Here is a 22,685-nt window from a genome sequence, read left to right on the forward strand (position 1 = left end):
TGTCAGCACCTTCTGGATTGACAAACTCTTAACTAGACTTTATCGCTTTATTGACAGAGTCGATACCTCCATCTATGCATGGATACATTTTTGGATTTATCGACTGGTCACAGCAAATGTGCCCTCATTGTTTACTTTGAATTCATTGCCGCAAACTGTTCCATGAGTGGAGAGGTAAATTATATTTCAGAGCTGAGCCAGCAGCTGAAGCTCTTCTTTCTTCTCTCCACCTTCTTCCTCTCGCTCAAGTTTTAGGAAGTGTTACAAAAAAACATTATTGATACAAGTGAACTTAGAAATTAGAGTAGGATTAAACTAGTTTCTACCACTATTTCTTTAGAATAGTTTTATGGAGAGGAAAGTATTTCGATGCTTCCCCTGCGACGTCTCATAAATGAATCCATAAATGGAAGGATTGACTTTGTTTATGTTCAAATAACACATTCTATATTTAGTTTAAATCTATGTGTTACCTTATACCGTGCTCTGCCTTGTGTAGTCTGCATTTCCATCTAACAAAGCAGTTTAATGATTCATAGATTGTACACAAGAAAAAGTGTAAAAACGTATTATTTTTATTTTTTGTACATGTAGTTAATTTTAATCATTTAAATTATCTATTGTTACCATAATAAGAATGAAGAATATCTTAAACATGCTGCTTCATGATGTGGTTTAAAAGATAAACCTGACGAATTAAAACTCATACCAGCTCATCATTACTATCAATTTCTCTAAAAACACAGTTTATAATTTCTAAAAATATATACACATTCTCCATTTATACTCAACTCAACTCAAGGGTAGTTGGCATATTAACAGACTAGCTGCATATTAGCATGCTAGCTGCATATTAGCAGACTAGCTGCATATTAACAGACTAGCTGCATATTAGCAGACTAGCTGCATATTAGCATGCTAGCTGCATATAAGCAGACTAGCTGCATATTAGCAGACTAGCTGCATATTAGCATGCTAGCTGCATATTAGCATGCTAGCTGCATATTAGCATGCTAGCTGCATATTAGCAGACTAGCTGCATATTAGCATGCTAGCTGCATATTAGCAGACTAGCTGCATATTAGCAGACTAGCTACATATTAGCATGATAGCTGCATATTAGCAGACTAGCTGCATATTAGCAGACTAGCTGCATATTAGCATGCTAGCTGCATATTAGCATGCTAGCTGCATATTAGCAGACTAGCTGCATATTAGCAGACTAGCTGCATATTAGCATGCTAGCTGCATATTAGCAGTCTAGCTGCATATTAGCAGACTAGCTGCATATTAGCAGACTAGCAGCATATTAGCATGCTACAGTAGCTGCATATTAGCAGACTAGCTTCATATTAGCAGACTAGCTGCATATTAGCATGCAAGCTGCATATTAGCAGACTAGCTCTTCCCTAAAATTACATCTAACATAACACAATAGACACTTGTTTGAAATAAAACACCGAATTTATAGGTAATATGACCAGTTATCTCAAATATTCTAAAATATGGTGGAGTGAGATTAACAAGTAAAGCATGTTGCAAACAGTAGAAGTGATCCAGGCCCTTACATACACACATTCTCTCTTAAGCTTGTTATCAAGAGGTTTGTTAATTCAAGAAAAAAAAGGGTGTCATCATGTTAGTGTATATCCTGCTTTTGCATGTGTTTTAATTAGTAGTATTATTCCGTAGTATATATGCATACCTTAAAGATAATACCGAGAGTTGAAAGATTTAAACTAAAACTAAACTAATTTGAACAACACATACTAATGCAGCTCACATCGTATTCGGGAATAGCTGTGGAAAAGTATTTATTCATTTGATTTACAATTTGAATTACATTTTGATTGTTGACTCTACGGCACACAAACAATGCAGTTCCACAAGCTTCAACATCTTTTTAAAGACATATTAAAAGATTAAAAAGTAGATTAAAAATCAGAATAAACTACATAAAATCTTGTTTTGTGCATAGTATCTCTGTTATTTAATAACAGATGGCATACTTAATATGTATAACTTTCTGTTATGTATAACTTATATTAAACTGAATCCCTATCTTTCTTTTGTTATCTTTCACTATCGCCCCTCTGTAACCTTTGACCTATGTATGCTGGTAAAAAAATTTAAAAAAAACGATATAAAATATCCGAGTGTCACAGTCGACAATATCCTCAAACCGAATCCCAGACGAGCTCCTTCAATATATGAATCCTGCGTATAAAACATTAGGAAGATATGACACTTTTACAGTCGCCGTGCAGGGATCGATATTGCAGCAAACACGCCGGCGCAGACGTTCAAAGGCCTCAATGAGTCTAAATATCCTCATAAGTGGTCGGATAATGCCAGGTGGAGACGCACACAGATAGCAGGGTGAAAGTAATGATGTCCTGTTAGTGCTGATAAGATATCTCCCATGTCTGCGCACAATAGAGCGCTTGTGTTTCTGATAGTAAAAGGCGGGCAGTTAGACGGAATGGCCCATTAAATGGTCGTAAACTCACACTGGACGGGTTTATGTTGAAGGGAAGCTTTTGTTTCCAGTGTTGAGAAATTAAACGGACGAGCTGGGAAAGTGCTACATGCTTGGACTTCCTTAATCCAGGTGAACCGGCGCTCTTTGATCCGTCCCGCCTGCTGTTGGGGTTTCATTGAATGCATCCATTTTATTAACGCAATGAGCAGAGATAAATGTTTAATAATGCACCGACTGATAGTCTTTTATTCACTCCCTGATGACAAGAATCATTCATTGATGACAGTTTCACTTCCTCTTGAAACATTTTTGGATGCAGTTTAAACAATTTTCGAGTTAAAATAAGTTCATCTTACGTCTCAACTTGTAAATATAATTCCGATGTTTTGTTTACAGGGACCAGATGTTTCTGGCCGTACAAGGGTCACTCGACAAAACCGGCCTGTCGTACCCTTTTTTTCCAATCATTAGGGACAAGACCTATTTATTTGTCCAGGCTTTTTCTTAATTATCTTGGGTCTGCTATATGTCTTGATGTCTTATTCTAAAGTTTTTTAATTTGTATGTATTTTAAGTTGTATTGTCGTGTGCTTTGTGACCCTGGTCCGTTAAAGGCACTTTACAAATAAAAAAATACTTACTTACTTATTTTGTAAGAAATTTAAATCATTTTAGACTCAGATTAAATGCAAAAAAATATTTCTGGACTCAGACATAATTCATTTTAATATCATGTATATCTCTTATACATACAATAACTCGTAACTGTAAAGGTATTTACACCAATCTATATTTTCCTATCACCAAAAATGTCCTCTGATATATTATTATGCTATTTAATTGTAGATTAGTCCAATTATTTTGGTTTAACCTCAACATGTGACGACAAAGAGTGGCCTCAAAATGACCCTAGCTAGCATTTGTATACTTGTTATCTAAGCTAGCAAGGACACCTTCATTTTATATTAGATTTTAACAGATTCCCTATATTTCATGTGTTGTGGGGTGACAAGTGTGTACGACTTGCCTGCTTAAGACCTTGGCTCCTGTAAACGCATAACTGTTGTCAATACTGTCTGTGATATCACAACCAAGTGTTTTTTTACAAAGGCAATTTTGTTATCTTGAAAAACACATTTAATTATGAATTAGTATGTTAGGTTTTGAATGTGGGGCTTTTTAAATGTGGAAATTAGTTGTTGTTTTTTTATTTAAAACAAGACTGAAACATGTATTTTGTAAAAAAAAGAATTTTATTTTTTCAAATTAAAATAAATATTTGACATGTTTTTTTGGAGCTGATGAAGTGGACCCTGACTTAAAATGCACCAGCTTTCATAGACTGCGGGTCCTTTTCATTTTTATCTGATCACAACTGTCAGATGACCGTTTATGACGACCTTTTTTTTGCTTGAGTGTGCAGATCTTATTCAGCAGCCTGTGCTAAAATTAGAATCTAAACATGACTTCATTCACGTGATTATGAAACAATAAAAGAAAGAGAAAAAGCCATTCAGACAACTTGGTTAACTCTGGTTAATAACGGTTAATAAATGATGGGGGACGAGGTGAGGGTGGCAAGAGAAGAAGCAAATCTCTAATAAATTACTTTTATCTCCTTAATGAGACAACATTAATTTTGTGCTCAAGGTCTAGCAGAAGGCCCTCTGATTTATCACCAGCCTTAAACGTTGTGGGAATTAGTCTAATTACCAGACGCACCGAGCGCTGAGTTTATACTTCACAGGCCCTCCATTGTACAGACAAACCATTTGTCACTGCTGCTGCCTGCCGGGAATTGTCAGGTGGACGTTGTCCCTGAAGTATTGGCAGACTGGTGGGAAAAAACAGCAATATTGCAGAAACATTTTTCTTTTTAAACTGTATTGAAGGAAGTTATTTAATTCAGTTTTCCAGTTTTCCCTCTGATACCAAAGATCGCCACTTCCAAATCATGAGCGACAAAATGATCCTCAACCCGTCGACTTGATTTTCCAAGTTAGACTTATTTCCTTTGGTCACCAGTTCCCTGGAATCAGATCGGAATGCCCCCCATTTATCCATAAATAATGACTAATAAAACTGTGATTTCGCAGAACTATGGCACTTTTTGTCACTTTTCGCTCCAGTTTATACAGTATAATGCAACGTGGACCTTTCCAAACAACATAAAGTCCACACAACAAATGGACAGAAAAATATCAACACAAAGCAAATGTGCAAGGCATTCCTGTGAGCTTTTTTGACACAGTATTTCCGGATTAACAATAAGTAAAACGCGGGTATTACTGTCTATCCCAGCCGGGTTAAAGCAGGAGTCTGGTTCTGCTCATGGTTTCTGCCTTCTAAAATGAAGTTTTTCCTCACCAATGTCACACTGTGATCGACTCATTGTTGATTAGATGTTTTTTTCTTTTCTCCAATATAGTCTTACTTAAACTGCAAAGTGTCTAGAGTAGGGCCGCGGTCCCCTGGTGGGCATCGAAGATATTGCAAGTGGGCCGGAAAATCGATTACAAAATGGTATATTTTTTTTGTGGGAGGATGGATGTAATTATATAAAGATGAAAATACACATAGTAATGTTTTAATTGTTGAAACTCGTTAAGTTTAAAAAGATATTAAACATTTTCAAATATTCTTTTCATTATATTGTTTTTCCTCCGAGTATTATACATGTGACAAGAAAATGAGAACGCATTATAATGCCTTCGTATTCATGGGGTCGGCGGTCGGCTGCAAAGGTTTTTGAGACTTGAAAGTGGGCCCTGAGTACGCAAAGTTTGGAGACCACTGGTCTAGAGATAACTTTGCTATGATATGACACTTTAAATAAAGTTGAATTGAATTGAGATACAACATACATGGCAACATGTATCTATTTTTCATCTGTTTGCCTAAAAATCAACAGGAAATAGTAGTAAAGGCTGGTCATCCTTCTGACCGGAGATGTTGTTATCTGGTTTACTAGTGAGGGACGGATGGCATGAGATGAACTGATAAATAGTTGCAGTGTCATTGTTTATAAAGACGCTGTGTTGCACTGTAGTTGTGAGAAAGAGGTTCCTACGCACTCCTATAATACTGGGGCGCCCCCAAAAGTGAACTGACTCCACTGTATGACTGGTTAGAAGAGGAACTCTGACTCTTGCATTTAGTGGCATGATGGAGATACTCTCCGTCCACCTGGAAAGACCATCTTTTTTCTTTAGAATTTCACAAAGATGTAATTATGTGCATGAGAAAAATGAATGATACATACAAACGTGTAATTATTCAACCCTCTCCTGGATGAAATAATCCCACGAGACTAGGCGGGAAGATCGAATGTGCTGATTGGACGAGAAGCTCTCACATAAGAGCGAACCTAGATTTGTTTTTAGGGCAGGTCAATATATCTCTTAACTGCGGTAATGATTGAAAAATATGCCTGTAATCGCTGATAAGCTTTGTAATGTTTCAGTTAACTCCTGACAACGGTAAACTTTACTGACACCAGTTTCTTGATAAACTCTGTACTCTTTGTAGTGCCTTGCCAAGAGACGGCAGGCTTTGAACCCGCCTCGCTCTCACGCTGTCGAAAGTTTCTTTGCGTGACTTTGTGGAGGCGAAACAGAGGAAAGGTTTGAGCTCTGCAAGTATTCATTACATCCATGTATCATCACGTTATTGACCGCTACCTTTGTGCTCTTTTACCAAACACGTCCATCAGTTTTGCTTTCATCGGAAATATCTGTATAAGAGTTAATATAAATTATCTTTTTTTCTTATCTTATCTTAAACACTGGAGTTAAACCATTTAGCGGCCACATACATCCTGTGTTGGTGTCTGTGTTGTCTTGACCTTTGAGCATATATTTTATTGAGTATTGTTTTGATTGTTTAAGCGCTTTGTGACCCTGGTCTGGAAAAGCATTCTACAAATATAAATGACTTACTTACTTTACATATGGGCAAAGGATTATGGGTTGTGGAAATATATTCCCAAAGTGGCTATCATGCTAAATGAAAGATGGAATGTAGAAAGAGTGCCTTAATATTTAATATTTATGCAATAATTTAAAACGAAATTAACGTTGTATTGTATATAATTCATTTTTATGCATGTTATTTAGCTAAAAATCATGAATGAAATACGGACAAATGATGTAGATATGATCTTTTTTTTGACGGATGGAAAACATATGTTTGAAATTATAAATATAGAAGGTTATAAAGTTATAAAACAAATGTTTTGTCAAGTTATATTTTAAATTGGACTAGAAATAAATTATTGAATTAAGAACAAAACAAACTTGTCAGCTTGTCGGAGATATCAATATATACAATTTAGTTTTTATTTGTTTTGCTCCGACTGTACATCGAGAGTCATACAACATGCACACACATGTTTGCTAATGATTTAAATGAGCTAAAAGAGAAAATCATCAGCGTATGCTAAGTGCCTGTCATATAAAGGAGTGAGCGTCACTGACAGGAGGGCCACACTAACAGGTCCTGGTCTAATTTAATCTGCGCTCCTCTGTCAGCCAGTACGCGTGTGATGGATTTACACCGACTCTCAGGCTTCAAATTACTTTAAAATCATAAAAGTAAAGATATGCTGCTTTTGAGGTCAAGTGGTTAAGACAAATTGACACAAGCAAATTACCTGGATATATATGGGGGGGGGGGGGGTTAAGACATTGAGCTTCTCTGGTGAGTGAGACGGAGGCAAGAAGTGGGCGGATTCATAACACAGGATCCAATCTTCTGGAGGTCAACTACTCCTGACATATGTTGAGTAGCAGGCCATGGAACATCCCCCATCCAAATGTTGCCGCTTAAGTGGTTTGTTTATTTCACCACAACATGTTTTGTCCTGCAAATAAAGCTGCGTTGAAATGTAATAAATAGTATTTGAAACTTCAACTTTATTTTTGCAGCTATTGGTTCGAAAAAAAAGGGCATTTATTCAATACTATTTTTGGTTTATAAGATGATTTATACTTAAAATAAACTTGCAGCTCCACTTGCATTTATTTATATCATTATTAATACTAGTTATTATTATTATTATTATTAACATTTTGCTATTTGTGTTTTTATTTCCATAGTTTTTTCAGAATCAGAATGAGAAACGTTTATTGCCAGTGTTGTAAACACAACATGGGATTTATGTGTTACAGAATAAAATAATCAAATAAGAGCAATATAAAAACAGAACCCAGCACCATCAAGGCAGCTATTCTGCGGAGCCTATTACTATGTTATATTCACGTTCATATCTTTTCATATATCATGGTAAAATTCAACCTTTTTAAGTGTTGACTTTTTACGTTTAGTACTACAACACAAATCAAGTATTTTTTGGAGATAATTGCACTTGAAAAAAAAACAAACTCACTTACTTACTTAAATTAACTTCTGTAACTGCGAATAAAATATAAAAAGGGTCTTTGGATCATAAATTATTATACATTTTGTAATTTAATCTTAACAATACAACTTTGTAACTGTTAACCAGCCACCTTAAGTACTGAACCGCAATTGTATAGACATAATTGCTGTTGAATTAATTTCTGATTTATGCAACGAATAAGTCAACTATTTAAAAGGTTATTTTTGGATCATAAACGATTATACATTTCGTAATTTAATCTTAACAATACAACTTTGTAACTGTTAACCAGCCACCTTAAGTACTGAACCGCAATTGTATAGACATAATTGCTGTTGAATTAATTTCTGATTCATGCAAGGAATAAGTCAATTATTTAAAAAATGTCATTTTTGGATCACAAATGATTATACATTTTTGGAATCGCGTCTTATCTCTGAGGTCAATTACAACAAGATCGTCTCCTAATCTTGATCGTAAACTTTAACTGTGTGACTGTTAAAAAATTAAGTCTAAATGACATTTGAGTGTGTTTGTCTTAACGTGTGACTGTGTGACGGTGACTTCAGAGCATCAGACTTGACTCTCTGGCACTGAAAACACAATCGTCCAATCTTCTAATGTACCCTCGAGCTGGAGGTGTCCGCGGGCGGGACCAGGGTTGGACATTACCTCACTTCAGGAGTCTTTCCGCGGGAGAAACGAGCGGGTAATTAGCTGATTAGAAGCCCGTCAGAGACGCGCTCCTCCGGCGGCCAATCAGCGGGGCGTGCGGCCTGCAGGGGTGGAGCCGCGCACGGGCGTGTGCTCGCCCTCGAGTTGGGAAATAACACCTGGATCAGGCGGAGAGACGTCAAGACCTTCAGCTCCAGGTTAGAGAAAAAAAAAAGTTACATTTTGAATCTCCAAAATCCATCTGTGACTTCATGAAGCTATGCAGGGCGGGTGGAGTTTGTAACACTTCCATATTGAATTACTCACCCGTCATGGAGAAATCCAAAAACTTCAGAATCGACGCCCTGCTCGCGGATGAGAGTAAAATGTCCCCGGGTCTGAGCAGCGACAGTCCGTCGGGGAGTCCCGGCTCCTGCCTGCGGGCGGACACGCCCTCCCCGCGGGACCCGGGCCATCTGCAGAACGGACTCATCCCCAAACCGGGTGTTCTCAACCTGCCGCACCCGGGACTGGCTTCTTTTCCTCCCGCGTCGATCCCGGGCTTGTACCCGGCGCCGATGTACCCGCTGTCGGCGCTCGGCGGGCAACACCCGGCGTTCGCGTACACCGGCTTCACGTACCCGGAGCACCTGAAGGCGGCCGCCATGGCGGAGCACTGGATCCGGGCGGGCATCATGCTGCCCAGACTGCCGGATTATGGATGTGAGTAAATAGACTTAGTTTATTTATATCGAGGACTTGTGCAAAATATACTAAATTATAATAATTTATACTAATTTATACCAAATTATACTAAATTATACTGACTGGTATTATTTAAACTTGTTGTGTATAATTATTTGAAGAAAAAAACAACCTTATTTTCATTTAATTTTATTATTCCTTTAATTTTCGAACAAAAACGATGTTCACTGTCCACATATGTGGCGCTGAAGCAGTCTGTGTCATGCCACGTTGGTTTTACAAGTCTGTACCGTTAAACCATAATAAACATAATTCTGCCTCAATTTTAAAAGTTCTAAGAAGTGGATGTAATGTAAGAAATGTACTTTTTAAACCAAAAAGGTAGCTTCTCAATTGTTTTAAGGATGCAACTATAATAAATGTTGAGCTTTATATCGGAATAAAAGCTGCTAGACTTGACTTGATCTAACATGAGATATCATATTTATCGAAGTAAGAACAATCAATTTGGAGAATAATTGTATAATTTTTTTAATGAATGTGTTTATGTCTCTGATAGTGTTGTATTACGACTCAGCTTCGCAGAAAAATAAAAAACTAAATTGCCGAGAATCAAGTTAAAATTGAATTATTTTTACAATGGATTACAAATATTTTAATATATTTCGGAAAATGATTTTAAATTTGTTATTAAGTATGTTTACTCACTAAGAAAAATACACTTTAAATGATACATGTACATTGTAAATATAAGACCAGTTAAACAATTTTTTTTAAATTTACGTCCAGAATCTACAAAGCACATAATGTAAATAAAGTAACTTTGTTATAAAAAAATAAATAACTGAATCCAAAATAACAACAAATCAGCCAAGAAAGAATGTAATGAATCCACCTGTCAATCACGTATAAACTCAAATCTACTTCTGTTTATTTCTCTATTAAAAGCAAGAAGATAAAAAACGGTCTCATTGTGACAAAGCAACTATAAACAAACACCTCAAACCTTCTGTATAGTTCATCAATAAAAGGCTGAAGCCTTCATTGGATTTTCATTAAGTTAATGGCATGCCTGTGTTTTTATGGCCCGTGTGCCCGCCTCGGCTGTGTCCGCCGTCAACAATAAACTCTGGTCCGGCTATTACGGTTAATGATGGCAGCAGAGAGTGGGCATATGTACTGTGTTCGCCGCCACAAAATCATAGTGAACTTCACACGTCCTTGCTGGAGAATAACTGGCAACATCTGTTCAAACTCGTCTCTTTAAAGAGAACATAAGTGAAGTGAAGTCATGATGAAGGGAGTGGACGGTGGGAAGTGAATTATCCGATGATGACAATCTGGTCTTTCTCTCCTCCAGCCGGGCCTCAAGCTGGTCTGCTGGGGAAGTGTCGAAGGCCTCGGACCGCCTTCACCAGCCAGCAGCTGCTGGAGCTGGAGAACCAGTTCAAACTCAACAAGTACCTGTCGAGACCCAAGCGCTTCGAAGTGGCCACGTCTCTCATGCTGACCGAGACTCAGGTGAGAATCATAGATACGTGACTTTGTGTTTGTTGACCCATTAGAATGAATGACTGGATCTTAGTGTTCTGCAGGGATGGACTGAAAAACAGCTTTCTTTCTTTTTACCATCAAGTAGACAATGAATTGTTTTTTTATTTATTTACACAAGATAGAGCAACAGTAACTTTGTCATGTCTTGCAAAACATTTAAAGCCCCAAAAATATATATATTTTCACTAGATATAGAAAAAGATTACATTTTATATTCTTTAATTTACAATCAAGAATCACTTTTCTGTCTCAAATGTCAGGTTGACTTCTCAAGTTAGAAAATAAATCAAATGGTTGATTTTCATTTGGGATTTTTTTGATCCAAGATTCAAATAAAATGTATCCCAGGCATGTCAGGGGTCCACTTGCAACCCTTGATAAATATGTCTACGTTTACGTCCTCTGTGAGAAAACATATCATCTTTCTCTACCAAAGCATTGAGAGAAAACAAACCAAAAATATATACTTTATTTCTCCCAAAACAAGAAAAAGAAACTCAAGAGAACACAAAACAAACTAAGATGGCAAAACATGCGACCAAAAGAACATTTGTAATGATAATATTATTAAATTAATTTAATATTATTTTTCAATCATTCATTGTCTACCGCTTTATCCTTTACTGGGGTCGCGGGGAGACTGGAGCCTGTCCCAGTATCATAGGGCGAGAGGCAGGGGACACCCATCTGTCGCAGGGCATTCATATTATTTATTTCCTGGAAATGCATCTGGTTCAATTGAATAGATTTGACCCTGCAATTGAAATTAAAGTTTAACCTTTTCATATATAGAGACTAAACATGTTAGTAATTTTCCAATTTATCTAGTCCTGCAACCACTTTAGCCCGAGAGTGGATCCATTCAGTTCTCCTCCTAATCCATGTTGGGCAACATTTTCTGTCATAAATTCTTAGCGAGTTTACTTCATTATCTCTGAAATTAAATCCTTATTCATTGTAATATAAAATGTTGTTTCAGTCTTTGGAAGGACTGATTCATCTGTTCATATACTTCAATATTGAAAGTCTGAAATGAACTCGTCTTCTCATCATTACCAATAAATGTCAGATTAAATTGACCTCTGGGTTCACTCTCTCGTCCTTCAGGTCAAAATTTGGTTCCAGAACAGAAGGATGAAGTGGAAACGGAGTCGAAAAGCCAAAGAGCAGGCGACGGCGTCGGCTCACTCTGAGTCGGGAGGAAAGAGTGCGTCGGGTAAAATCGAAGAAGAGTCCAGACAAGCTCCTGAAAACGAAGGACTGGACCTGGAGCTGGAGGAGGACGATGAGGACGAGGCCGAGGAAGACGAGGAAACGCATCATTTTTCCGTCGCCGTGAGCAACGGCGTCGGGACGAACCGATCCACAGACTCGACGCAGCGAGAACACGACGCCTCCTACGACCCCCACAGTTCGTACTCCGACGACGAGCTGGAGGGGCTGCAGGAGCACGAGGTCGGAGCAGGACTCTGAAGGGTGTCGGTGTTACAGATGTACTTGAACTCACCATCTGCAGTGAACCTGTTTATGCAGCTACGTTTGAATTGCACAACTATGAGAATGACACAAGTGTAAAACTGTGACTGTACAGTGATAGCAAAGCATGCTGGGAAATGTTTCTCATATAAATGTAGATGTTTGTAGTATCACTGCGTCCTGTGGTTTTCTACATCCACTGCTGACACACAAATGAAGAGCTGAGTGGTTGTTGGACTTTAGTTGTGATACTTTATGGTTTGTCTCTGTCTTTTACTTAATTTATTTGATTTTTGGCAATTATGGATCAAACATTGTATTTATGTTAATCTCAGTGGTTTAAATGTGAAATTAAAACAAGTGTTACTGTCAACCTGTTGTTCTTCCCTCTATCTTTCTATCTAAGAGAAGCACTGACACTGAGCATACCTCCGCCAATAGCTAATTTCAGGTGAAAACGCCCACTGAAAACACTTTTTTTTTCTGGAGATTAAATCTTGTTTACCACCATAACCAGACCCACTCTGCTGTGATTGGTCAAACATCAAGGTTTGTCACCGCATTTCATCCATCCTAGAAGTCTCCATCTCCAAGAGACTCGTTGAATAAACAAAGCGGGGCGTGATTACAGCTGGCTGACGGAGGAGTGAAGCCATTATTACGTCATAATGGACTCTGCTATCGTAACCTCTCATTTGCTGAGATTTCAGACGTCGGAGAACTTTATAAAGTAATAACTTCAAAACATTTTCGCAACATAAATTCTTTAACACTTACTGCATCGTAGAGAGAAAGACTTCAATATTTGAAAAATGTTGGTGAATCAGGTGAGCTGGGTTTTCACATTAGTTGCAGTTTAAAAAAACATGGCAACACACATCCAAATCAAAGAAACAACTTCCTTCAAGCAAGCGCATTGAATTGAGTCACAGAACTGATTCAATATAAGTCACGTGTCTTTAAGTTCATTTATACCCACAAACATGTCAAATACTCAATACACATCAAACACATTTCGCCTGAAAATTGATTTATTGTGTTGATTTTATTTTACTTGAATGAAGTAGGGCTGGTGTGAACTAGCAGTCAGAAGCCATACATGTTAATACTATCACATTATAACTTCTTATCTCTCAATAGAACCACGGAACACCAACACAACATTTCCTTGTCATATAATAATTTCCCGAAGGTTTCATTTAAATATGCTCATATGTTTTACAGTTATTTTCCTAGAAAACAGAGATACATATATTAGTATGAAAAAACAATACAGCATCACAAACTGTGTGTGTGTGTGTAAAAAACAACACGTCCTGTTATATTATATTATAATGTTGTTGTGAGAAAGAAAATAAAAGTTAAATAAAAGTGTAAAACTGACTCGTAAATAAACCAATAACCACGAAGGTCTATTAAAATAAAATGTAAAAGTTGTGAAGCCACAAAAAATATAATTTTCTGGATTTGTTAAGGGGTGCAGGAGGGACGACAGAAACATGTGTCTATAGCAGGGCCGTTCAAGTGACCTCAGGGGCCACTTTATGTACTGCGACTGTTGTAAGGGGCCGTGAAGCCAATAGAAAGAAGGAACAGAACTTAAAATAAATGAATAAACATAACAAATATGTAACAAAGCTGGTTAAGCTACAATTGTTATTTTGATTAATATAAAATAATAATATAATAAAAGGTTTGTTTTTTATATATATATATATATAAATAATATACAAATAAAAATAAGGGGAAACGTCTTAAGGTGTTGTTAGATGTTGAAATTAATAAAATACAAAATAAAATGGAAATCTTTTATTTTTAAACAATTTCATATGTTGTCTTTAGTGGGCCTCTTGAGTGGGGAAAGGCAAACATGTTCGCTGGTTTCTCTGATGGTCCAATGATTCACTGACTAAGAAAGAAAACAACTCAATTACTTCACGATGATGTCACGTGTGTCGTTTTTAATCCCACTGAGCAATAACATGCCGAGTGACTAAAGTCACTGGTCTAGGGAAGGATGAAGACAATGAACATAAGAAAAGCACAAATTAAAACAAATGAAAATGTGTTATTCATAAATTCTATTTTCTTATTCGACCTTCATTTTGACTTTCAAGTATAGCTCCATCAACTTTTCAAACTCGAAGCCTCGAGCTCGAGCCTCCCCTCGAGTGGTCAGTGTTTTTAATTTGGATAATGAAAAATCATGGGAATCAATAGCAGCTCATTTAGTTGTGTGACTTGTCAGCTCCATGACAAACACCAGCAGGACCTGCTTTATGACACAGTCACAGGAATCACAGCTAATTGATAAGGCTTGAGTGGCGATATATGGAGGTCATTGATTCTCCTCTAATGTAGTCTGATCGCACTGATTAAAAACACACTGAGTTATTCTTCCACATAATATCCTTCTTTTTTTTTATTCTGACCAAAATGTGCATCTTTTTTCTCCCCCCCCCCCCATGTCTCCTTCTGAAGTAATAATAAATAGTGTCTTTCTATAAAACCATCCCTGTCTGGTTCCCTCCATTTTCATATTAAACAAATAAATCGACCTCTTTGTTTGGCTGTAAATCAGAGACACCCTTAAAATATTTACACCCTCCAGTTTAATCCATCAGAGGAATGTCGAGCTCATTACGTAAATATGAACAGATCGCGCGATCTTTTAAGGTAATCACGCGCATTGGCGCTGCTTTCTGTGGCTCCTGTCAATTAACTAATGGCCTCCCGGGGAAGTGACTGACGGGCCCCAATAAATCCACATCTGTCCGACTTTCAGATGCTTGTTGGGAAGCGTGGAAAAAAAATGCGTGTTTTCTTTTGCCGGTAAACTTTATTGAATCTACATGACCCTGCAAAGAATTTGTTCATCAGCGTTTTATTGTGGCAGATGTTTTACTGCCGGACATGATGCTGGTTTTACTTTCGTTCACCTTCGGATTTTGTGGGCAAAAGAGGATTTAAATGGAAGCGACATTGTGTGACATTAACGATTAAAAAAAAAAACATACTTAGTTTTATTGGATTTCAAATGTATTCATTATAAATCATTTATTTATTCAGTTCCGACCGGGAATACAAATGTATTCTATATAAATGTTGTAGTGCATTGTGGGACTTGAATTGAGATTTGACGACGTACTCTGTGTTGGAGGGATTTTTATTTTAGAAATCGTGAATTCCATTCCATTCCATTCCATATACTGTATATTGGGCCGGATGTGGCCTGTGAGCCTTATGTTTAAGATGCCTTCCATAAATGTTACATTGAGGTGTAAAGTTCGTAGACGTTTAAAATAACACTTAAATATAAAAACATCTTCAGAAGTGGTTAAAGGTTTGTAATGAATTAAAACATATATAGACATATTTATTATGTATTATATAGCAGAGGTTGAAGCGTGACATCTACGGAGTTCTCTATAGTTAGAGGTATAGTTGTACATAATAATACCAATACTACTACTACTACTAATAATAATAATAACGGTAATAATAATAATAATAATGGTAATAATAATAATTAGTATAATGATAATAATTATTATTATTATAATAATAACAGGATACAAAATGAAAGTAAAGAAAAGTCAAACTTCACGTATTTAGCTTAAGATACACATGGAAAGGGTAAAGTAGATACAAAAACGAAATGGTTGAGAAATTAAACTCATATTTGTGAAGTCTAATTCAAAAGTGTACCTGTTGTAAACCTAAAGTGAAGTCTGCCCTCTAGAGGCAGAATCAACAAAATACAATAATGCAGCATAAATAATGATATAAGCGTAAACAATATTATTAAGTGTATTCGGTAATCGTTCAATTGCGATTCGCGTAATTTAAGTAGTTTTGAGACATTTGAAAAATACATTGTTCTTGATTCTATTTTGGATATACAATAGGAACATGTTTCATTGAAAGTTACTTTTTTAAAGTTAAATTTGGAATTCTTCTTCTTATTATTATTGTAAATATTGAAGACTAAAACAAACTTATTGAATATTTTAAAAAGATTACGTTTTAGAATGACGATTTGCGTTTTCTTGCGCATTCTGAGTCTCTTGAATGCGCTTGTACGTGGGCCGGGTTGTGCCCCAGATAATTTTAATTTCCTAAATTATTATTTTTTTCATTATCAAAAAATAAAACATACACGGTAAATATGAACAACAATTAAATATAAAATATTATAATAAATATTTGCGTTTCTTTACGCATTTCGAGTCCTTGAATGCGCTTGTTCGCGGGGCGGGTCGTCGCCACGAGGGCGGGACGTTCAGCTCTTGCAGCACATGATGATGATGATGATGATGAAGAAGTGAAATAAGTTCGACTTCATCACATCCATTCCCTTCATCACAACGCTCTGCTGTTACTCGTAAGCTTCTCTAGCACCCGTGGACTGCTTGGTCAGGACTTCTTTGGAAACACCGCCTCCGCGAACCATCATGGCTTCATCTGAACTTGGTGACACTTTTCAAACTAACTCAAATCAAACTCACGTGCAGCGCCACCGTTAGCTCGCAGGCTAATGGTAGCTAACGTGGACTTTTCCCAACTTTCTGAGACGATAACTTTTATTATTTATTTCTCTTTTATCCGACAGCACTGCTGAGTGTGTCCGACAAACATGGACTTGTGGAGTTCGCTAAGCGTCTGGTGGGTGTGGGTCTGTCGCTGGTGGCCTCAGGTGGAACCGCCAAAGCCCTCAGAGATGCTAGTCTGCCCGTCAGGTGCGTTTTTTTGAAGATGGCTACGTTTTATGATGTTTCTCGAAACTTATTCTGGGGTTTCTGACATGACAGGGATGTGTCCGAGCTGACTGGACACCCCGAGATGCTGGGAGGGAGAGTGAAGACCCTCCACCCCGCCGTTCATGGAGGGATCCTGGCCAGAAAGAGTCCTGCTGACTCGGCAGACATGGACAAGTTGGGCTACAGCCTGGTCAGGTGATGCATGGACGAGTTTACTTCTGTTAAAAAGTTAGTAAAATCAACTCCTTCCGAATCTAGAGTCTGGTCACAGTCATGAGTCACGTGTGTGAATTGAAGACACGTTGTTCATTTGGCGGTTAATTGACTAAGTGCTGGTCCTGCTCATCTCATGTGACTCCTGTAGATTCTTCTGAACAAAGTCTCTCCACAGAAGAATCGACACTGATAAAACCGACCGACCAATCAATAATCATTTGATTGATTGATTGACTGATAAAATAGTGCATCTGGAAACATCTGTCTGTAGGAGCCCATATGTAAATGTTTGTGTTGATGTTCCCTCACAGTCTATCTTATTGTACTTTGTCATCACAGTGTCTCCAACATCGTTGTGGACGTTATTTATTCTTGCTAAAGAACCTCTTTTTAATCCAGGGTTGATTCGTTTTCGTCATTTTTTATGTATTCAAGCTCGACACTAAAAATGTAAGAATTATCGTTGTGTAGATTTAGAAAAGTATTTTTCCCTAATATTTGACCTAGTTTTTACTAGACCTGCACGGATATGAGTTTTCATCCGATCAAATGACAAATGTACACATTTTCTTTTTTGCTATATAAATTCATTGACGATGATAAGTGCAACTTTATGTTAGGGAAACAATGAAGAGTTAGACTAAAAGAAACATGATGTTGTTAAATTTCACTGTAACTCTTTGTCATAGAAAAGTGATGTGAAGTCCTAATTAAATACGTCTGTGATTTAAAAAAAAAAAATAGATACTTAAATATCTTCCCAAACTTAAACCCTTTAACTTCTGAACATGCTAATCTGAACTATTCTCACTTGTATCATTCGAAGGTTTTTAGAGTATTGACTATGACTCTTCGTCCCCTGGTCTGCTTTAATGCTTAAAATCAATGTTTATCTTTTTTATCTAGAGTGGTCGTGTGCAACTTGTACCCCTTCGTGAAGACCGTCTCTAAACCTGATGTTTCTGTGGAGGACGCTGTGGAGCAGATTGACATCGGTCAGTTGTGCAAAACAAAAACTATATAATCTTCTGGTTACATCTTTGATGTGTTGGTTTCTAAAGGTGGTGTGACTCTCCTGAGGGCTGCAGCCAAGAATCACGCCCGAGTGACAATCGTGTGTGACCCCGAAGACTACTCAGTGGTTGCCAAGGAGATGGAGAGTTCAGCAGATAAAGATACAACAGTGGAGACACGCAGGACTCTGGCCCTCAAAGTAAATCATCTTTAATCTCGTCACGCACAAGATTTTGGGGAAGATTTCACTGAAGCCACTGAAGCTTTAGCTCAATGGGGAAAAACTCTATCACACAAGAAGTCGACACCCATTAGCTGTTTGTTTATCAACTGTCATAGTAAGAAAGAGTCTAATGCAATTTTTCTTTTTTTTATAGGCTCAAAAAAATTAAATCAGTCGATCCATTCTTTTGACACGTTTGTTGTAAAGCTTTAGATATACTTGTGCTTTTATCCAACTGTCAGGTTAGTACTTTGACAAAACCTTTGACGTCTAAAATGTGGTAAAAGTAGCTTATTTTTTCAATTATTTTAACATGAAGCTATTTATACCAACATTAAAAATATCATTTTGTTTAAATGACCATTTTAACCTCTCAAAATGATCTGAAAATGATTTCGGTCTGATGGCAGTTGTGATTAAATTCTTAGTCGTATCTTCAGAATTTAATTAATATTTTAGCTATTTAATGATCCACATTCTGATTATAATAAAGAAATTACAAACACATTTTTAGAGACGAAGTTATCATGAATTCTGCTCACATTTTAACCTGCTGAGGATATTCTTTAGTTTAAGACCTTAATGTAAACTATCAAAGTAAACTGTTTCAATCAAATGAAACTTAGTTTGTCTCATGTGGGATTATTTAAGACCGTTTAAATTATAAAAGGCAAAAACATCTCCAGTGGATTTTTGTATTTGTGGAAGAAGTAAAAAATACAGTACAGGTCAAAGGTTCAATGTACAGTATTTACTTTCATGAGTATTTATATTGTAGATCATCACTGAAGGCATCAAAACTATGAGTGAAAAAATGTGGAATTATGTTCTCGACATACGCATGACAAAAAATGTCTCATAGTCTAGTTCCAGAGGTTTTCACCTGACATGGTTTTCACTTCACAGCTGTGTCTTGTCTGGGTTACTTTGTGGACCTTTTTAATGGAGTTGGTTCCATCAGTTCTGTTAAGCAGAGGTCGGGTTGAAACCGTCTTATTGGACAAGTGTTAGTATCATATTAGGACAAGAACCAGTCGGCTAAGTTAAGAGAAACAAGTGACCATCATTACTTTAATAAACAAAGGTCATCTGTAAAATTGCAAAAACTTTGAATGAGCTCGTCATGTGTGTCCAAACTATTGGCCTGTTCTGTACATTCTGGGTCACAATCCTGTGAATTCTCTCTTGAACCAACATTAACCAAAACATTTAAATTCTTTAGTTATGTTTCCCCCGACCCTCACCAGCAACCAAAGTCCTGTTTAAAATGCATCACAGAAGGCATGTTTGTCAACCTGTGACCTTTTCACCTCTCTGGGTTTCCAGCAAATTCCCGAAAATCATTGGTTTGTTGAATCAGACAAAAGCAGTCAAACTTCTGTTCCTCTGCTCGACAGGCCTTCACGCACACGGCTCAGTACGACGACGCCATCTCTGATTATTTTCGGGGTCAGTACAGTCGCGGCGTGTCTCAGCTGCCGCTTCGCTACGGCATGAACCCCCACCAGGCGCCCGCCCAGCTCTACACCCTCCATCCCAGACTCCCACTCAAAGGTCAGTCCGTGACCTCGTCTGACCCCAATATGTTGAAGTGTATCAGTGTCACCAGAATATTCATGGTTGACATTTAAAATGTTGACAATTTAATTGAACCTTCTTTAGGCATTTAATTAGATTTAGAAAAAAAATAATTAAATAATTTCTAATGTATATTAAAGGTTCCTTATGTTTTTTTTTATCATTGAATTGACTTAGAATTAAAAAACAATGTATTTTTAACAGAGTTTGATATTGTAATTCAAATTAATCAAAATAAATGTTTAGCATTTTAAATTAAATATTTATCTTGTATAAAAGTGCCAGCAGACAATATTATATTTTTAAAGTTTAAGAAACACGTTTATTGATGTTCCATGTTCAGTGGTCAACGGGTCTCCTGGGTTCATCAACCTGTGCGACGCCCTCAACGCCTGGCAGCTGGTCCGAGAACTGAAGAGCGCCCTCGGTCTGGCGGCCGCCGCCTCCTTCAAACACGTCAGTCCGGCCGGAGCGGCGGTCGGAGTCCCGCTGAGCGAGGAGGAGGCCCGGGTCTGCATGGTGCACGACATGCTGGACGCCCTCAGCCCTCTGGCCACGGCCTACGCCCGAGCTCGAGGTCAGAAACTCCATCGACCTTTTCCATCTCTCGCCGTCTCATGATCATCTCCGTCCATCACAGGCTCGGACAGGATGTCCTCGTTCGGAGACTTCATCGCCGTTTCGGACGTGTGCGACGTTCCCACTGCAAAGATCATCTCACGAGAGGTGAATCCACTTTGACCCTGAACCACAGAAACCACCTGAACTCACGAGTCATTCTCTCAGGTCTCTGACGGCATCATCGCTCCCGGCTACGACGACGAGGCTCTCAAGATCCTCGCCAAGAAGAAAGGCGGCAACTACTGTGTCCTCCAGGTGAAGCACTCGAGTGCGTCTCTGGGTCTGCAGGACTCATGATCCGAACTTCTCTTTCTAGATGGACCCAGAGTACGAGCCGGACGAGGCAGAAGTGAGAGTTTTGTTTGGACTTCATCTCAAGCAGAGAAGGAACGGAGCTCAAATCGACAAGGAGTTCTTCACCAACGTCGTCTCCAAGGGCTCTGTGAGTAAACACACACATGCACACACACATTCACACGCGCACACACATGCACGCACACACACATGCACACACACATGCACACACACATGCACACACACATGCGCACACACATGCGCACACACATGCGCACACACATGCGCACACACATGCGCACACACACATGCACACACACATTCACACACACATTCACACGCCCACACACATGCACACACACATTCACACGCCCACACACTCGTGCGCATACATGTACACACTCACACAGTGTGTTAGAAAACCCAAGTCTGAACATGCCACAAGTAGCCAATGTTAAAAAATGTGATCCGCGGAGATGACTGAGTACGAGAGGATACGAATATTATTTTTAATGAAAAATTGCTGTATTTGCTGTCTTTATACACAAACTATAATATGTTGACAGTACCTTTTTTTCTTTTTTTATTATTATCATTATTAGTCTGAAAAATACGGCAGTGTTTTTCTTAGTTTTAGTCGCAACGAAGCTCTTGAGATTAGTCCTCTTTTTATCACTAGGTGGCACTGTCTGGTGTATAATCACTCTGAACATTTAACACTGTATTGTAAGTCTATTATTTATTTCATTGGTTTTTAAACGTGCCTGAAGTGACGTGTGATGGTTGTGTTCCAGTTGTCCGAGGAAGCGGTCCGCGACCTGACCGTGGCCACCATCGCCGTCAAGTACACCCAGTCCAACTCCGTCTGCTACGCCAAGGATGGACAGGTTCTGCTCCTCAGGGGCCCCGGGAGGATCTAAGAACCGCTGAACTGATCTTGGTCCTCCTCAGGTGATCGGCATCGGAGCGGGTCAGCAGTCTCGTATCCACTGCACGCGTCTGGCCGGCGACAAAGCCGACAACTGGTGGCTGCGCCATCATCCTCGCGTTCTGACCATGAAGTTCCGCGGCGGCGTGAAGCGAGCGGAGATGGCCAACGCCATCGACCAGTACGTGAGCGACACCATCGGAGAGGTGAGCGTCGGTCGATCGTCTCTCCCTCGTCACGCCGGACTGTGATGTTTCTTTGATCTCAGGGTCCAGACCTGGACGCCTGGAAATCAAAGTACGAGGAGGTTCCCGAGCCTCTGTCGGCCGCGGAGAAGAAGGACTGGGTCGGTTCCCTGAAGGCCGTGGCCGTCAGCTCCGACGCCTTCTTCCCCTTCAGAGACAACATCGACCGAGCCAAGCGGGTAAAATGATCTCCTCACGAGTCGATCCACACAAGTCTCACCTTCTCTCCTGTGACCTCAGAGCGGCGTCCAGTTCATCGCCGCCCCGGCGGGTTCGGCCGCCGACCAGGTCGTCATCAAGGCCTGTGACGAGCAAGGCATCACCCTGGTGCACACCGACCGACGCCTCTTCCACCACTGAGCGCTTCAGCGCCCGAGAGACGTGTCGCCAACATTCCTGTTACTGCTGTCAATCATTCTGAGCGTCAATAAACTCTGGAGACCTGTCATCGTCTACTTTTATAAGTTGATCTGAATTGATGAAAATATATTGAGCGAAACTTTTCTATGAATCTTAATGAATATCTTTTAGTTTTGTTGATCTATTCTGATCATT

The 22,685-nt window shown here is 38.6% G+C and overlaps 2 protein-coding genes across 2 annotated transcripts; both read left to right on the forward strand.

The window, feature by feature from the left end:
- Positions 1-8,830: 8,830 nt before the first annotated feature.
- Positions 8,831-12,248, forward strand: mnx2b (motor neuron and pancreas homeobox 2b). The gene is made up of 3 exons (XM_087793513.1): positions 8,831-9,239; positions 10,582-10,742; positions 11,883-12,248. The coding sequence occupies exons 1-3, from the start codon at positions 8,849-8,851 to the stop codon at positions 12,246-12,248; spliced, it is 918 nt and encodes a 305-aa protein (XP_087649639.1). The 5' UTR covers positions 8,831-8,848.
- Positions 12,249-16,545: 4,297 nt separating this feature from the next.
- Positions 16,546-22,576, forward strand: atic (5-aminoimidazole-4-carboxamide ribonucleotide formyltransferase/IMP cyclohydrolase). Its single transcript, XM_087793878.1, has 14 exons — positions 16,546-16,724; positions 16,864-16,990; positions 17,063-17,206; positions 18,134-18,222; positions 18,289-18,440; positions 19,862-20,018; positions 20,386-20,619; positions 20,683-20,768; positions 20,829-20,918; positions 20,980-21,105; positions 21,752-21,844; positions 21,909-22,091; positions 22,154-22,309; positions 22,371-22,576. Exons 1-14 carry the CDS (start codon positions 16,706-16,708, stop codon positions 22,488-22,490), a joined length of 1,776 nt encoding a protein of 591 aa, XP_087650004.1. The 5' UTR covers positions 16,546-16,705; the 3' UTR covers positions 22,491-22,576.
- Positions 22,577-22,685: the final 109 nt, after the last annotated feature.

The sequence above is a fragment of the Callionymus lyra genome, chromosome 6 (assembly GCF_982586985.1).
Source record: "Callionymus lyra chromosome 6, fCalLyr1.hap1.1, whole genome shotgun sequence".
NCBI classification, from domain to species: domain Eukaryota; kingdom Metazoa; phylum Chordata; class Actinopteri; order Syngnathiformes; family Callionymidae; genus Callionymus; species Callionymus lyra.

What these genes read in the sequence shown, in the direction of transcription:
- mnx2b (XM_087793513.1), top strand. Translation starts at nt 8,849, where the DNA reads ATGGAGAAATCCAAAAACTTCAGAATCGACGCCCTGCTCGCGGATGAG. An exon ending in CAGACTGCCGGATTATGGAT is followed by an intron (nt 9,240 to 10,581) that starts GTGAGTAAATAG and finishes TCTCTCCTCCAG; the next exon opens with CCGGGCCTCAAGCTGGTCTG. An exon ending in TCATGCTGACCGAGACTCAG is followed by an intron (nt 10,743 to 11,882) that starts GTGAGAATCATA and finishes CTCGTCCTTCAG; the next exon opens with GTCAAAATTTGGTTCCAGAA.
- atic (XM_087793878.1), top strand. An exon ending in GGCCTACGCCCGAGCTCGAG is followed by an intron (nt 20,620 to 20,682) that starts GTCAGAAACTCC and finishes CGTCCATCACAG; the next exon opens with GCTCGGACAGGATGTCCTCG. An exon ending in ACATCGACCGAGCCAAGCGG is followed by an intron (nt 22,310 to 22,370) that starts GTAAAATGATCT and finishes CTGTGACCTCAG; the next exon opens with AGCGGCGTCCAGTTCATCGC.